The sequence below is a fragment of the Fukomys damarensis genome, unplaced genomic scaffold (assembly GCF_012274545.1).
Source record: "Fukomys damarensis isolate Sample0158 unplaced genomic scaffold, DMR_v1.0_HiC HiC_scaffold_30, whole genome shotgun sequence".
In the NCBI taxonomy this organism is placed as follows: domain Eukaryota; kingdom Metazoa; phylum Chordata; class Mammalia; order Rodentia; family Bathyergidae; genus Fukomys; species Fukomys damarensis.
In genome coordinates this window covers 9053239-9071796 of record NW_022900942.1, presented here as the reverse complement: position 1 = coordinate 9071796, position 18558 = coordinate 9053239, and the positions used below count along the sequence as shown (strand labels likewise).

The following is an 18558-nucleotide window of genomic DNA, read 5'->3' as shown; positions in this document are numbered from 1 at the left end:
ATATACACATACATACATACATACATATATATTTGACCAGTGGTGTAATGAATCTCATGATGTCAGTCCACAGCCAGTGTCTTAAAAGTTAACCCGGTGTAAATAATGCCATAAGATAGTCCCAGATCTGTTCAGGCAACCTAAATTGTCTGAGGTAAGAGTTCAGAAAGTTGATTGAGTACTTTTAATTCCCTTTAATTGAGAAACATAGTTGTTTCTCATATTGTATTTTGGGTGGGGGGTTAGATATGAAGTACCTACAGGGGCATTATAACCTTAAGGAGCTACATTGATAAATGATCACTTGGAATAGTAGGATGTGTTTCTTGGAGTGGAGTTAGAATTCTGCGGGTAAAGCTTTATAGCATCTTGGGATTGATGTCGGTAGGCAGATGTGGGTCGTTGCCTCTTCTAACCTCTTAGTTTTGTTCTGTCTCAGCAAGCCTTAGAAAACAGTGGGCTGTCTTCACTTCCAGTTGCAGCACCTCCCAGCGACTGCAGCCACACCAAGACGTCTGCAGCACCAACTCAGAGTCCAGACACCTCCAGTGTTTCTACTGAGCAAGGTGACCCTCCGGATGCAGGGCAGGACAAAGGGCAGGAAAGCCCTGAGAAGTTGGATAAAAAAGAGAAAAAAGTGATAAAGAAGAAGTCACCATTTCTACCAGGTAATTTAGTATGCTTTGCCCTTCAGACACCTTCAATAGCATATGCTTGTGCTTGAGAAGCATGCCTCCTTTTTCTCCTCCTAAAGTGACATGTTTGTGGCATATTCTGAATCTTAACTGTAGCTAATGTATTAAAAGTGAAAGAGGATAGCACCTGTGAAACTTTTTGGCTGTACCTCTTGGTTCCTTAGTGATCTTCTTTCCTGTTGTTAGTTTCTCAACTGGTCCCCAAGTTCAAACTTGCAGCTGTTTTTGTTCTCTATGCTAGCTCTAGGTACCTCTCACAGTTTTAGATCCATCACTTCCTTCATTTTCTGCTTCTGCTGCCTTTTGCTCAGGGCTCCGTTGCTTTGGTCTCTTGATGAGCTCTTCCGGCTTATTCCTTCTGTCTGCTGCCACTTGTGAGCTCCTAGCCCCACTCTGCCTGAACCCCTACTCCTGTCCCATTCCGTGCCTGCCTTCTCTTCTTGGATCCATCATCATTCATCTCAATCTGTGCTGTAGGCTTCCCTCCACTCTTTTAGGGATACAATCTTACTTTCTAGTGAAGTTAGATTCCTGCCATTTTCATATTCCTGTGTATTCTAGACATCATGGTTTATGAGGCTATTGGCGCTGCATGTCTTCCTCACCCTTTCCAGTTTTCTCTGTCTAAATTGGTGGTCCCTTGGTAGCCTCAGGGCTGCTGTCACAGAAGCCCTACAGTGTACATACCTGTCTCACCTTTCACTACACTTAGGGTGGTGTGACGCTTACGTTCTCTTGTGCTGATTGGCATACTCTGTCTGGTCCGGAATGAATTCTGTTTGTGTCTGAACTCCCTGGTTCTCAGCATGGCTCTTGCTTAGGTGTAGATATTTACCAGGAGAGAGTGTCTTTTGGGCAAGAGTGTTCCTGTTTTGTGCAAGCCTCTTCTAGATATCCTGGGGTGCATGTGCTTTCTCACTGTAAAGCATGAGGCTACATTGCCATGTCTGTTGGCAGTTCTTTTCTAAACATAATTTTTATACATAGATGACACGTGACTGGGAAGTCTTGTTTTTCACAATATATAGCATTAGTCCTCTGTTCTCCTAGATCTGGCTTCTGCTCTCCAGGTGGAAAAAAAATTTCCTTTTTTTTATCCAGTTTCCAACTGATGGGCAAATGGGGTGTTTCCATGTTTTAGCTATTACAAACTGTGCTGCTATAAACATAGGTGCGCATATAGTCCTCTGTTCTGGATCTGGCTTCTGCTCTCCAGGTGGAAAAATTTCCTGGTCTCCAGTGTTTCTTGATCTTGGGCTTTGGGGTGGGGTGGGGGGGTGGGGTTAGCTGTATCATAGTCTTAGAGGTTGCACAGGTTTACATGGTCCTAATTAAGTATTGAAAATATACATATGAAGGGCTGGGGATTTAGCTTAGTGGTGCATCTGTCTGCCTCCCAAGCTCAAGGTCCCGAGTTTGATCCCTGGTACCAAAAAAAAGAAAATACACATATGAGCTCCTGCTTGATCTTGTCTAGCTACTGTGCTAAATTGAAGATGCTCTAACCTGGCTGCAGGCCACCAAGTGATAAGTAGCTTTCCTTAGGCAAAAAGCCTGATTTCCCTTCGTGAAAATGCTAAGTAACAAATGCCCCTAAACTGAGATGTCACCTTCATCTGAAATGCCTTTCCAGGTACTGGAAATAGCTTTCTTCCCTACACCCTTTGGGACTTCATGTAGTGTTGACAGGGATTGCTGTGCTTAAAGACTTGGTAAGGTTTACCCAATTCCCAGGTACTTGAGTATATTCTATACATATAGCATTGAGAGAGTGTATGCTGTTCTAGTAATTTTAGAGTAGACGTGGTCCTTAATACAGTTTTGAGCCAGTGCCCTTTTTCTTTTTCATTTTGGATTTCACTGACGCTTGGCAGGAAAATTACTGGGGACATATTTTTAGATAGATATTCCCTCTGTTAGGACATTCAGTGATCATGAGAAAACTGTTCTTGTCAGTTGTAACACTTTCTTCACAGCTTGGAATTAACCTTCATTAGATTCCTGGGTTGATCATAATCTGCCTTGTAAAATCACTGTTCTTAGATTTGTTCAGCTTTGTCCGTATTTGACAAAATTCAACACCCATTCATGATAAAAACCCTGCAGAAAATTGGAATAGATGGTCTTTATCTCAACCTTATAAAGGCTATCTATGGAAAACCAACAGCCAACATCATACTAAATGGTCAAAAACTGAAAACTTTCATGCTAACATCAGGAACAAGACAAGGAATCAGTCTAACAAAGGAAGCAAAAGATCTCTACATTGAGAACTACAACACTTTGAAAAAAGAGATCAAGGAGGATATAAGAAAATGGAAAGACATCCCTTGTTCCTGGGTAGGAAGAACCAATGTAGTGGAAATGGCCATACTTCCAAAACTGCTATACGGATTCAATGTAATTCTGATTGAAATGCAAACAGTATATTTCACAGAACTAAAGAAAGCAATCCAAAAATTCTTTTGGAATCAGAAGAGACTTAAAATAGCAAAAGCAATTCTAGGCAACAGAGACATGACAGGGAGTATCACAATCCCCAACTTGAAACTATATTACAAAGCTACTGTGATAAAAACAGCATAGTACTGGCAAAGAAACAGACCTCAGGATCAGTGGAATAGATTAGAAGATCCGGAAACAATTCCAGACATACTCAGCTACCTCATCTTTGACAAAGGAGCCAGCCATCCTCACTGGAGGAATGATAGCCTCTTCAATAAATGGTGTTGGAAAAACTGGATTTCAACATAGCAAAGATTAAAACTAGATGTTTATCTTTCACCATGCACTAAACAAAAATCCAAGTAAATTAAAGATCTAAATGTTAAAACAGAAACACTAAACTTGTTGGAAGTTAAGTTAGGTAGAACTCTTAAAGATGTTGGCATAGGAAAAGACTTTATGAACAGTAACACAAACTAGCACAAAGAACAATTAGGATCTCATCTTTTTCAAAAGCTTCTGCACTGCAAGAGAAACCACCAAGAGAGCTAAGAGACAACCTACAATGTGGGAAAAAATATTTACCAGTTCCTCAGACAAAGGCCTACTATATAGAATATATGAAGAACTCAAAAAAATCAGACCCCCAAATATAAAACCCAATTAAAAAATGAGCATCTGAAATGAACAGACATTTCTCAGACAAAGAAGTAAAAGCCTTAAATAATCATATGAAAAAAATGTTCCAATGTTATTGGTCATCCGAGGGAGGCAGATGAAAACAACACTGAGATTTCACCTCACCCCAGAAAGAATGGCTGCTATCAAGAAATCAACCAATAACAAATGCTGGCAGGGAGAAAGGAACCCTTCTTCATTGTGCAGACCGGTGCAACGACTGTGAAAGTCAATATGGAGATACCTCAAACAACAGGATTAGAAGTCCCATTTGACTCAGCTATTCCTCTGCAGGGTATCTTTCCAAAAGAATTAGAACCATCCTACAGCGATATATGCTCACCCATGTTTATAGTGGCATAGTTTATAATAGCTAAAACTTGGAAACAACACAATTGCCCATTAATTGGAGACTGGATAAAGATATGGTTTTATTTTATAAAACGGAGTACTACTCAGCCACAAAGAACAAAAACTACAGATATTTATAGCTAAGTGGAAGCACATTGAGGTGGTACTTTTAAGTGAAATTAATGAGACACGTGTAAATACTGAATAGTTTCTCTGGTGTGATAAACAAAAAGTGTAAATAAGGATCAAAGGGTCTAAAAGAATAGGAGAAGTGGGAGGAGTAGGGGAAAGGTAAAAGAGGAAAAGAAAAAGTATGTGAGGAGGAAAAACATTGTTTCCATGGAAACAATGTCTTTGTAAACAGGGAAGAGTGCGAAGAGAGGGCTAGGAATGGGGAGAAAATAAGAACCAAGATACATCATGTATATGTACAAGACCCCAATGATGAATGTAACTGTATTGTATACCTAAAATGTACTAATAAACTTAATTTAAAAAAGTGTGCATATTAACTGAAGATGTAATCTGCTTTTATGTTTATCATACAACCCATTGCAGATAAATCATTGTGAATTTTTAGTTAAGTTTGAAGTTTATTATGTGAAATATGGTGAACTAGAAATCGTGGAGAAACCTGATTATTCCTTCAAGTATAAAAATGGTATGCTTCAATTATTTTGTATGGAATCCTTTTTCAAAGCATTCTTCACACTTGCTCTTTTAGACTAGAGGGTGGTCTTGGTAACTGTTTCTTGGTGATCTAGGGATGTTGCCATGAACTTTGGTTATTGTATTGTGTTATAAGGGGCTGGTATCCTTTAATCTGAAAGTGGTTGGGCTTCAGAATGGTATGGTTCTTTGTTTCACCTGCTTTTAAAAAACAGTCATCCTCAGTTATCCAAGGAGTGGCCTGGTTTCAGGACCCCATGTATACCAAAATCTTAGGATACTGAAGTCCCTTATATAAGATACATGTAGTCTACTATCTGCATATAACTACACATATCTCACTGTATTTTTTAACTGCATTTTTATAAGCAACTTCTCTTTCTCATGTTATATTTAGGGAAACTCACATGCAATTTACAGACTACTCCTCACAAATATACTGCAGTAAGCACAAAGAAATGTTACAAAGACTGGAATTCCTGATTATGATACAGGCACAGGGTGATCTATTCTTCAGGAATTTGATCCCAGGAAGAACACCTGTAAGATTTTAAGACTTCAGTGTGAAACTGCTGAAGCAATTGGAGAAGATCTGATTATCTCTGGGTTGCTAGCACTGAGGGCTGGTCTTGCTGGGGATGTGCTTTAGGCCAGGTGGGAGGTGAGTTCTTTTCAGCGTGTCTGTACAGCTAGGTAATCCAGCACTGTCTGTGCATCCATCAGCTCCGAGGTTCACTCTATATGGCTGGAAACATGCAGGGAATGTACTTGTGAACACATTTCCCTGGTCCATCTGTACCTCCCTGCAGTCTTAACCACCTTTGAGGAATAAAATGCTTCTGTGTGTTTAGATCTGGTAACTTAGCTGCTCCTTGGATAGTAACTAGCACTTTGTACAGTTTCTGTTTCTGAATGTGTTGTGATATCCTCATTCCACCGCCTGTGGCAGTTTGAAGGATCACAGAGTAAGTCCTTTGCAGCATCTGCTTCTTTAACACAGCAGACTGGTTGATCTCTATTGCTGGTCAGAGCATACGACAACAATTGTGTGAAGCAGAGGACTGAGCATATGTTTTCAGAGGGGTACATGTGTCTTCAATGTAGCTGAATCTGACTGATAAGGGAAGGAGCTCCAGAGATCTCTCTCTTCATTATCTTTGAGTGTGGGTCTGAGCTGGTGGAAGAACTTCTTTCTCTAAGCAAATAATTCTGCAATACAGGAATATGAGAACTATATTTGTGAGAATACCCTTTTATAGGGTACAGCACGGGGTGTGTGAGGCTGTCTGAAGCAGTTCAGAGGGAGTTTGGAAGAGTCCTGTCATGTCATGGTCTGCTGGCTCCTAGGCATTTTACTGGCTCTTTTGACATAACCAACAGTATGGATGAGAATGTCTGCCAGAGATGCTTGCCTTTCTTCATCAGCAGTTTTTCTGACAGAATTTTAAATTTCTACATGGTTTCAGTTGGCATATTTCTTCTCAATATGAGGGGAATACCATCAGATTGCTTTTGAAAATGCTTTTAAATTTCTGGTGGACATTTATAATTAAAATCTCAGTATTCCAGCTATCTCAAAAAATAAGGAGTTGATTATTGCTATTCAGCTGGGACTGGTAACTGTCCTCAGATGGAAAAAGCTCTGCCAACTCTTTGTTTAACTCAGAATATTCTCAGTGAAAGGATTCATTGATTATTAAGAGCTGACAAATGTAGGGAAGAGGTAAGCGGTTCTGCTTCATGCCTTTGCATTGGAATTTTCAGACTCCCTGTGATCTAAGAAACACCATTAGTGCCCAGGGAAGGTACCAGGGTTAGCCATGGAAAGCTTTTCAAATTTAGCAGCAGTTTAGGAGAACTCTAGTGTAAGGGGTCCTATTTGTTGATTGCAATAGATTCCTAATGAAATAAAGTCTCAGTTGTATCCTGCAAATATTAGCTATTGCACTGTCACCTGAGAGTTGAGCTCAGTGAGACTGCGAGAGCATCTTCTCATGTATCTAGCAATCTCATTGCCACATCAGCTGCTACAACCCATGAAGTCTGTCAGTGCTGTGTGTAGAACTGAGCAAACTGAGCAGCAGCCTACAGTAGCTGTGAAGTGCCAGCAGGCCAGTCCAATAAAGACACCAGTTCACTGTATTCCACAATCATGGCTTCATCTTCAGCATCATGTTTAAAGATGTATTCTTCATTGTAAGTCCATGATGTGCACTGTGCTTGCTTCTGTGTCATCTTTTTGCTCATATGAACGCTGTAAATTGTTTCAAAATATGTAGATAATCATAAGGAAAACCCATTAATGTTAGGGGAAATATTGTCATCTTCATGAATTAATAACTACAATGTCAGAGCCACTCTTGTTTCAGTAGCTCATAGTGCTTCGTAAACATTCTAATTTCCCTGTTCTTATTTAGTCCAACAAACTAATAGTGACTGCTCCTTTTCACGTACCAGTCTGGAACATGTAGCCAGGGAGTGGACATCTTCTGGTAAACCTAGCACACTGACCTATATGATACAAAGATTCTGCTAGCTTCATTTTGTCAATATATTCCATTTAAAAAATTGACAATATCAGAGATCCAGTTAGAGGGACCTCCTGTAGAACTTCTACTGATGTGTGACTTAGCAACATATTTATGAACCTACTGTTTATTAGCTTATACGTCTGTAAAGAAATACAAGTCCCACTGTATTTTATACACTAACATGATAATTCCATAACATTTGGTGCCACGATTCCCCCAGGTTTGGGATGCATTGCTTCTCCATGCTGTATTTTATTAGAGATGGCTCTGACATACATTCCACATCACAGTCTGTCAATGCTGAATCAAAGGCCTTGGAGAGGTACAGATCTACCCTCTTAGATTTAGGAGCATTACTAAGAAGTTATTTAAACAGAAACCCAAAACAAAGCCTTGGGCCACTTAGTGAGAAATTCTGTAATAAAAAAGCCAGAAGATGTGGGCTGCTTTATGTGACACAAAAGTCTTTCCTGACTTGGGAGTCAGCACCTGAACTTGCAGCCAGCGTCTATGAAGTGTTGTCTTTGTTGAAAAGTAGTTCAGACTTTTTAAACTTGATATTCTTATTCTTTTTTTTTTTTTTTTTAGTCTTACTGAGTTTATTGGTACTTTTTAAGTATACAGTACAGTTGCATTTATCATTGGGATCTTATACCTTTACATGACAGGTCTTGGTTCTCATTTTTTCCCCATACCCCTGCCTTCCCTTCACCCCCCCTTCCCCTATTTACAAAGACTGTTACCATTTTTTCCTTTTCTCATATTTTTTCTTGTCCCTTATTTCCTTTCCCCTACCCTTCCCACTTTCCCTACACCTTTAGCCCTTTTCCTATTTCACATTATCAGTTATACAATTTGGATCTTATTTACACTTCTAATTTTTCACACCAGAGAAACTATTTGATATTTACACATGTGTGTCTTATTTCTTTCACTCTCATGCATCCATTTTCCTATGTTGATGTTCTTATTCTTGAATGCAGAGAACCTGATATCATCTTTCCTACATGTCATCTAGGCTAGAGCTTGTTGTGCACATACCTGCTAGGCATCTGGGTGAATCTTTTGTTTCTCCAAGCAGGCCACGGTACGTTTTGTAAGCAACCTAATGGGATTTTACCCAAAAAGCATCTGCCTGTGCATCCTACCTGTATACTTACATTTTTGTTGAGCTAATTTTAATTTTTACTGGCTGTGATAAATTAAGGATGATAGTATTTTGAAATCTATATTTATAACAATTGAAGAGTTTATCATGTTTTTCCTTAGTACCATTCATTTATCTTTTTGCTCTATATTTTAGTACTATTTTATTTTTTTCTTGTTGGATTGTTGTCTATGTGTATTAGAACTTAGGGTCTAGGTTTTTAAGACTAAATGACTGTGTTTTTTGTAAGTAATGTTCTGTTTTTGTCTTTAGACTATTCAATATGTTTCTCTTTTTTTGGTACCGGGGCTTGAACTTGGGACCTTGTGCTTTTGAGGCAGTTAGCAAACCCACTGAGCTAAATCCCCGGTCCCTATTCAGTATATTTCTTATTTTTGCCTCATTGCATTGACAACTATTTCTAGAGCACTGTAAACTAAGAGTAGTCATAATGAACTTCTCCATGTCTTTGATAGAATTGCTTTTTGTATTTTCCTATTGAGTGCTGTACTGGTAACATTTTAATCACTATTTTTTGCTTTTAGATAAAGCCTAGATGCTGAGTTTTAGAAAATTCTTTTCCTCTTAAAGATAATTATATATTTTTTTCTTTCTGAATGCAATAATGTGTTTGAAGAGGAAAGCTGTTGTTCAGCACCAAGGGAACTTACCTAGTGGGATATAGGTCTGGGTTTTCAGATCTTTCCATTTGTCTCAGTTGAAAAGTTGAATTCAGTATTTCTTTTTGCCTCACATGTGGAAGCCACGCTTAGAACTCCAAGGTTGCCAATTTGAAGTCTCTGTTGCAGTCTGTTTTACCTAATCACTAGAACTTTGTGACAACTTTAAATTATGACTTCCTAGATAATCACAGATATATTTTCATTCTTGTTTGGAAGAATTGAAGTTATGGCGATGATTTCCTCATTTTAACTAGTAGGTATTAGAGTTTTATTACTATTTTTCTTTTCTACTTAGCTCCCTTTCTGAGAATGTTTTATTCTTGCAACAAACATTATCAGGAAAAATGTTTTCTCCCTTTACAAATTCACATATATAGCAAAAATTCCTTGTATTTCTGATAACAAGGAAGAAGAAACAAAAGTATGTCTGACAGAGTTAAATAGATTTGAGTTGAAAATTTGTGGTTAATTTTATTATACTACCAACATCTTTTTGATTTTATATAGCAGATTCTTTATCTGAATGAACTAATTACTATAGATAACTATTTAGTTATAAATGAATAAATGTAATAAGACTTTTCAAAATTTCATTTACAATTTTTTGTATTTTAGAAATTAATTATGTTTTCATGAATTTTACTTCAGCTGAGAATAGTTTTAAGCTTGATTGAAGGTTGAATAATATAGGGATGGGAATATAGCTCAATGGCGCCATACCTGTCTGGAAAGCTGAATAATTTTTATACTGGGGAAGACAAAATCTTTTACATTTGATTATGAGGTCTCTAGTGTCATGTATACTATTATCTTAACTATTTTAAATTTACCTTTTATAGTGTGAAAACGTAACATTTACTAAATTTTTGTATTTGCCTTATTTTTAACTTGTGATATTAGGCTCAAGAAATACTTATTTAACTTCATTCTTTCTCTTCATGTTCTTTGAGTTGATTAGAGTCATTTGACCACAGCTGCTTTGATTCTCATTGATTCTTAATTGGATGTATCTCTTATCTCTTGATTTGCATCTCTTGCCTATTCAATCAGCTGTTTTGGAGGCTGTGCATTGTGTTCTCATGAACAGTTAAGGCCTTTTTCAAGATGAAATCATCATTCTTGATAACTTTGGTGATCATGGAAGTTTCAGGTTTTGTAATTGACCCTATATTACCTGCTGTGACAGAGCATATATAGCTCTTCATAGGTATAACATGCTGTCTCTGTCTTCCATGGAAGGACTGGAGGGCCTTGCTTTGTTTGTGAAAGTTCCTGGTCTGGGCTGGACTATTCTGCTTTTCTTTTCACTCCAGGCTCAATTCGTGAGGAGAATGGGGTGCGGTGGCATGTGTGCCCCTATTGCACCAAAGAGTTCCGGAAGCCCAGTGACCTCGTGCGCCATATCCGTATCCATACCCACGAGAAACCTTTCAAGTGTCCACAGTGTTTCCGGGCCTTTGCTGTGAAGAGCACACTGACAGCTCATATAAAAACCCACACTGGTATCAAGGCCTTCAAGTGCCAGTACTGCATGAAGAGCTTTTCCACCTCAGGGAGCCTCAAGGTACACATCCGCCTACACACAGGTATGCATGGTTCCTCAGAGGAGGTTGCTGATACATAACACCCAGAGTAGAGGTGGCATTTTTCTTTTTTCTAAGTGGTATTTATTGATTTGTAGCCTTGATCCCCATGGAACTAATGTTATAAGGAGGGAGGCATCTGAAATAGCATTTGTAAATAAAAATATAGTTGCAGATGGTGAAGAGATTGCTTATGGAAGATCCACTTTAGTTTTAGACTGGCCAAGGCTTTCTCAGAACCTGATAATCCATAATCCCAGAGAGCCTGCAGCCGTTAGCTAGAGAATAGCCCAGTACTCTCTGGCTAGGGCCCATCAGGCTTAGATCTTTAGCAGAGAGTAAGACCTGGATACCTCCTGTGCTGTCCTGAATCATTTCTTGTCACTGTTAGAGCATGGGGTTTTTCATATATGGGCTCTACATCTTTTGAAATACAGTTTTATTGAGGTATAATTCACATATTGTAAAATTCACAAGGTGCACAGTTTAGAATTGTGCAACTCACACCATCATCTAATTGGAACCTTTTTATCACCCCTCAAAAGCTTCGTACTTCCTAGCAGTGTTGCCTCATAGACCTGAGGTCTTCCGCTGGACTGACTGTGGCTGTGTTTGAAGAAGCTAAAATTTGTTAGTTTTGTCGTATGTCCTTCCTTGGAATCTACATTTTTATTTACTATTACATTTTTAAAAGGAGGGCAGACATTTCCTTCAGAAATGGGCACAGTAGTAGAGGATGTTAGCAGGATATTACTACTATCATCATTATTTAGTCAGTGGCAGCAACCTCTCAGGGCTGGTTTATGAAGACACCAGTGCTATTGAAGCACTAGAGTCTATGGTCCCAGCCAGCTGGGAAATGGGTGTTGTCATTGCAGTGCACAGGTGAGAACTTGAGAGAGAGAACATTTTTGAATTCTTTTGTTGGAATATATATGTTTAATAACTTTAGACTATGTCCTGAAGACAGCATATTGTTTTGTTTTACTTAAAATGCTTTTAGTACATGCTCTAACATGCATAATATGCACTGCATACAAACGAGAAAATATAATCTCTTTTTAACCTCTGAAAGTTTAAGTATGGAATAACAAATTGAATAATCAAATCAATATTGGAAATACTAACATTTTATGTTTGCATTTGTTGTTGAGCTGTAATTCCTTGATGTAATTCTAAAATGTGCTTTTATTTTCATTAGGAGTTAGGCCTTTTGCTTGTCCTCACTGTGACAAAAAGTTTCGAACCTCAGGCCATAGGAAGACTCACATTGCTTCCCATTTTAAACATACGGAATTACGGAAGATGAGGCACCAGCGCAAACCTGCAAAGGTTCGTGTTGGGAAGACTAATGTTCCAGTCCCCGATATTCCTTTGCAAGAACCAATTCTCATAACTGACTTAGGTAAGATGGACTCTAGGGTGTCTTTACAAGTCACTGAATATACTTTCCTTTAGCACTTGTAAAAGATGCATACATATTGTGGTATGTGAGGTATATAGTGTTGAGGTTGGTAATAATTTTTTGTTAAACATTGTTTTGTTTATGGATTCTATACCAATGCTCAAATTGTGATTTTGGTTCAGAGAAACCGTGTGAAAGTAGAGGTAGAAGTTATCAGTGAAAAAGTGTTTCTGAGTCAGTGAGACCATCCAGGTGACAAGGATTTTTTTATGTGGAATGTACATTGAACTTACTGTTTAAATCTTTGAATTCTCATGTGGTCTAAAACAGATAACTATTTGGGCTGTAATATTTTCCTTGAAAAGAAAATCCTGCCTGCTTTTAAGTTCTTTTTAGGCTCAATTATATTGTGATCAAGCCATCTATGATTTTGATAACCAGGAGAACACTCTTCACTACAATCTTCAGAAAATTGATGTTTGCGTAATTACTAGAACAAAATTTAAGAAACCTGTTTGGACGTCTGTAACAAAATCAGTTTAAATTGGGTAGTTTATAAATAGAAAGTTTATTTCTCATAGTTCTGCAGGTTGAGAAGAAAAGATTGAGCTACTGGCAGATTAAGTGTCTGGGGCCCTCTTCCTTACAGACTGTACTTTCTGCACATGTCTTCCCGTGGTAAAAGAAAGGGCTATGCAGCTCTCTAGGGCCTCTGTTATAAGACTACTAATCTCTGAAAAAAAAAAGAGGAAAACAATAGCAGCATCACAAAAAAAGAGTACTAATCCCATTCACGAGGGTTCTACCTTTTCACTGGTGGAAGCCCCCTTCCTCATACTCTTTCTGTCATTTGGGGTTTAGATTTTGACATTTGAGTTTTTCTTGCGGGGAGCACAAGCATTCAGACTATAGCATTCTTTAAATTCTGCATGTGAATTTATATTTTTAAGCAGTTTCTGTATGATGTAATTTTTCCTAGGCAAGGTAATCCAGTCTATAAGCAATATTAATATGAAAGAAAATATAATTTAATATAAAAAGGTTAAATGGTGTACAGAGATATTTTAGATTGATATAATAGGTCATAAATAAAATGAACCTTTGTAGGTTTTAAGAGCATAACATCAAAATATATGAACCACAGCAATTAGAAAAAAAGGAGAAATATTCAAATTCTCAAATATAAGTGAGAGGCCCTTAATTAGAAAGATCAATTTAAATAACACAAGGGGCTGGGGATTTAGCTCAGTGGTGCTGCTGCCTGCCTCACAAGCACAAGGTCCTGAGGTTGATCCCCAGTACCAAAACAAAAAAACCACAGTAAAACTGAAGATTGGAGTATACATATTAAAAAGAGTGTTTTAATAGTTTCAGTGGCTTTTGTTTAAAACTTTAAAATACATACTTTTTCAAATATGGATAAGACATATATTTACATGCTATGGTACAGAAAAATTTCAGTAAATTCTCAAAAGTTGATGTGTAAGGGTATAGTCTCCATAGTTCCATGAAAACAGATGAATAAAAATGGCCATTCAAAACCTAATTATATGGAACAGAAAGACTCAAAACTGAAATTTGTATATTATGGTTGGGAACAGTATGTAAACAGATTAGACAGATCAAAGCTGCCTTAGAAAAATAAAGGTTTTTGAATATTTCTTATTAAAAAATTAGAATGAAAATAAGTAACATTTAACTTAAAAAGAATATAAATGAAAAAAAAGTAGCAGAAAGGAATTAGTACCTGTTAAAGGATTTAAGATAAATTTGAAAATTTTATGACTTTAAAAAATGAATAGTAAAATAGATGACTTGTCATTACCAAATGAAACAGAAGATGAGAAAACAGTGGGAATCGAGAAAGATGCTGTAAGCACAGATAGAAATTTGCAAATCAATAATTTTAAAATGTGAAGCTTTAGGGTGATATGGTCCTTTTTTTCTGGATAATATATTTACCAGCATTGACTTTAGAAGAAATGGAATACCACAAAGCACAAAAGGTTGATAAGATAGTGAAAGATCATATTCTGCAGCATGCTGCGATCTGATGACTTTATGTATGTGTTCCAACACATTTCCTGGGAAGTACAACTATTATGGTGTTTGTTTCCTGTAGTAGGTTAGAATACTTTGATATCCTCTAGTTTTGGTGGCTTACAAAAACCACAATCACCATTCTCTTCTTTCAGGTTATGCATCTAATTAAATGCCTGTAGTGTTCTTGTTTTGAAGTTTATAAATCTTTAGTTTTATTATATTAGAATCTTATTCTAGAGTTTATTCACAATTAAAATGAGACATTTTGCATATTGGCTTCAGAGATGTCTGCATTTTAGACCAAATTAGTGGCAGCTGAATTCTCCTTTGGTTAGGCTAGGTGTGAAACATGAAGGAGATTTTATTTTATTTATTTTTTATTTTTATTTTTATTTTTTTGGTACCGGGGATTGAACTCGGGTCCTTGCACTTGCAAGGCAGGCCACTGAACCACTGAGCTAAATCCCCGGCCCAGGAATTTTAAATTATTACACTTAATTTCATCATTACTTATATTTGTGTCTATGCCTTTTGTTATACTCTGAGCCCCTTGAGGGCTACAGAAAAGACTTGGCTGTGGGATAGATATTGATAAAATATAGCTAGGAAAGATTTTAGTATAGAAAAGTTTACAATTACAGTGGAACAGTGGTACCTCAGTTTATGAATATTTTTGTTTACAAACAATGTGTTTGGCAAAATTTTGTTTTTGTAAACTATGAATCAGGTAGGAACACAGCTGTGACCATCTTTCCTGCATGAACACAAACATGGCCATCTTCTCCAGAATTGTGGAACAAATTACGTTTGTGAACCAAGATACCACTGTTTTCAATTTGACTGGGAGGTGGGGTATTCTGGTGCAGACTAGTACAATATATTTTTTAAAACTTTTAAAGATTCATGTCATCTTAGTTACTTTCTCATTGCTGGGACATAACCCCTGATACCCACAAGATAAAGGAGAGAAGGTTTGTTTTAGTTCACAGTTTGTAGAGCTTTCATAGTTGGCTAGCTCCAAGGCAGAGTGGCATGACAGAGGAGAAACAGTCCATGTGAGGGCAGAAAAGAAGCAGCCAGGTTGCCTTCCATCTGTCCCTTTATATTCTGTGCAGGCTACAAGTCTGTTGGTTGGTGCCACCCACAACCAGAGCAGGGCTTCCCTCTTTAGTAATCCTGTCGTCCCAGTCATGCTAAACTAATCAGTGGACTAATCTAGTTAACACACACATAGTCCAGTATCACATACCCATGATCTCACTACCACCGAAAGATTTACCTCTGAGCACATGAGGGGTTCATCTAGATAAAAGCCATAACACATGTGAATTTAAAAACAGTCATTTCACAACTTCTTTACTTTCTCTATTTTTACATTTTGTTGATGTAAAGACTGGAGTCTAGGGTTATGCTTTTGGTCATGCAGCTGGCTTATACTCATGGTGGATAGAGGACCTTGATCTTCCAAATTCTAAGTCAGAGTTGTACTTCACTGAAGCTTAAATGTTTTGGCTTTTGGAATTTTTGCCTATATATAATGAGATAGTTTGGGGCTGGAACTCAAATATAAACACAAAATACATTTATATTTTATATGCACCATATACAATAGCCTGAAGTTAACATTATACAAATATTTTTAGTGCACTTGGGTTTTGACTACAGCCTGTCACAGGAAGTGGAAGTAGAAATAAAGAAGCAGGTTTGAGAGACATTGGAGAGGTAGGTTGATGTCCAGGACTGGCAAATAACATTTTAATGAGACAGTGAAGGGAGTTTTCAAAGATTTTGAAATATCTAGCCTGGTGGACTAGAAGTATACTGTTCCATGTGTGTCAGTGGAAAAGCTGAGGAAGCAATAGGCTTTAGGGAAAAGAATTGAAACATTAACCTGGACTTTTAGGAAAAGAAAAAATAGAGTATCTTAAGTATATAATTATTACATAGAAGTTCGAGGTACTGCTAAGGCAGGAGAGAGGACTAGAAATGGAAATTCCTTTAATAAAATTTTGTGAAAATGCTTGTTTTATTTCAGAACAAAAGAACATGTTAGAATAATTTATGTTTTGAGTTTAAAATGCCTCATGTACAATAATTATTCTGTGTAAATAGGAGATTTAAAATCCTGACCTAAATTTTGTACATAGTTTTGTAAGTTCTATGTCAACAAATTCCTAAGTAGAAAATAAATGTAGAAAGTCATTAAAAATTGGCTGTAGAAGCAAGTACTTGTGATAGTATACATACTCATGTTATAAAGGTAGTATGTTAATTTATAAATATTCCTCCTTTTGTGGAAGGAATTGGTGAATGACAGATACAGAGAAGCAGAATGGAAGTAAAATAACAAAAGGTTTATTTTGTTGGCAAAAGGCCAATTGCACTAAAAGTAGTGCCAGTAATCGACCTTCTGCAACATTCCAATAGTATTTAAATATTAAAATGGCATTTGGCTACAATACTGGAATCTACAATGTATCAGAAAGCCAGGCGTGATGGTGCACACCTGTAATCCCAGTCCTTGGGAGGCTGAGGTAGGATGATCACCTTGATTTCAAGCCTTGGCAACATAGTGAGCTCAAGGGAGGCCTGCACTACCAAATAAGACTCTGTCTCAAAAAAATAAAAATGAATAAATAAACCACATAACTCATCATAGTTTTTATCTTCAAGGCAAAGCAGATGCCTTTTGACATTTAGTTTTATTATTAGTGTGTATAGTGACTTTTTCCTGCTTTTCTTTTGGTTTATAGGTCTTATCCAGCCCATTCCAAGAAACCAATTTTTTCAAAATTATTTTAATAATAATCTTGTAAATGAAGCAGATAGACCTTACAAGTGTTTTTACTGTCATCGAGCATATAAAAAATCTTGCCATCTTAAACAACATATCAGGTAAGGCAACATAGATTGAGAGGTAGAAATTTAGTAGAGTTACACAGATTTAATGATCTGGTCATGCCTAGAAGCATTAGGATGCTATTAGCTTTTAGTATTTAAAATATCATATTTGACCTCAAAATATTTATTGGCAAATGGCGTTTTTTTATTCTTCTATTTTTTTTTTCTTTCCTGTGCCAAGGATTGAATCCTAGACCTGCACATATTAGGCAAGCTCTCTACTACTGAACTATGCTCCCAGCCCATTTTTGGAAATTTTATTTTGAGACTGGGTCCTAGCCTCAAACTTGAGATCCTTCTGCTTCAGTCTCCTAAATAGCTGGGATTATAAAGTGTACCACTGGGTGTGGTGGCTCACATTTTGGGAGGCTGAGGCACAAAGATTACAAGTTTGAGTCCAGCCTGGGTGAATTGGTGAGATCTTGCCTCAAAATAAAAAATAAAAAGGGCTACGAATATGGCTTAATGCACAGACCCCAGGTTCACTCTCCAGTACAGAAAAGAAACATCAACAATAACAACAAAACACATGTTCACCCCTGTACTCAGCTCTTCAGTGTCTTGACTAAAGTATTTTACTCAGAAAATTGCTGCCGAATTTTACTTCCATTCCACTTATATTTAAGTATTTGCAATTTCCAGGAACTATCAAAGAAGTATTTGGTTAGATTAGAATTTCCTTTAAGTTTTTCAAGTGTATTTATCTGAGTTTTAATTCCTGGTGATTGAATCAGTGAAAAGAAGTAGACATTTGATCATGGGAGACAGTGTAACATAGAGAAAGTTTAGAATTTAGAAGACACAAGTCCTCATTTCCTATCGCGTGCAGCTCTTTGTCTTTGGCAAGTCACTTAGCCACTTGAGCCTCAGACTTGTCCTTTGTAAAATATAAAGTGTTATGTCTTTGCTGATTAAAAAATGTGACAATCAAGTGGAATATATATGAGTGTCTTCTAAATATAGGGCATTATAAAAGTGTAAGAAACTTGTTCATTACAGTTTTTTTCTTTTTAGGTCACATACAGGTGAAAAACCTTTTAAATGTTCTCAGTGTGGAAGAGGCTTTGTTTCTGCAGGTGTGTTAAAAGCACACGTCCGGACACACACTGGACTGAAGTCTTTCAAGTGTCTAATATGTAATGGAGCCTTTACTACCGGTGGTAGCTTACGGCGACACATGGGTATACATAATGACCTCCGTCCCTATATGTGTCCTTATTGCCAGAAAACATTTAAGACCTCACTAAATTGCAAAAAGCACATGAAAACCCATAGGTAGGTATAATTCTGATGCTAACTTTTTAGTTATCTTTATAATTCTAAGATAGTGATGGGGAACATTTTTAGGAAATAATCGTCTTTGATTTTTATGTTGTTTCTTTCTTTCTTTCTTTCTTTCTTTCTTTCTTTCTTTCTTTCTTTCTTTC

At 37.1% G+C, this 18558-nt stretch overlaps 1 protein-coding gene across 1 annotated transcript in view; it reads left to right on the top strand.

Moving 5' to 3' along the window:
- Znf236 (zinc finger protein 236) overlaps positions 1–18558 on the top strand; it is a gene marked incomplete at its 5' end in the record, with an annotated part of 117689 nt that overhangs the window by 35678 nt on the left and 63453 nt on the right. The window contains 5 exons of the mRNA XM_033757385.1: positions 440–668; positions 10513–10785; positions 11984–12187; positions 16984–17125; positions 18146–18406. Coding sequence (XP_033613276.1) covers positions 440–668; positions 10513–10785; positions 11984–12187; positions 16984–17125; positions 18146–18406 — 1109 coding nt within the window. The remainder of the gene's footprint in view (positions 1–439; positions 669–10512; positions 10786–11983; positions 12188–16983; positions 17126–18145; positions 18407–18558) is intronic.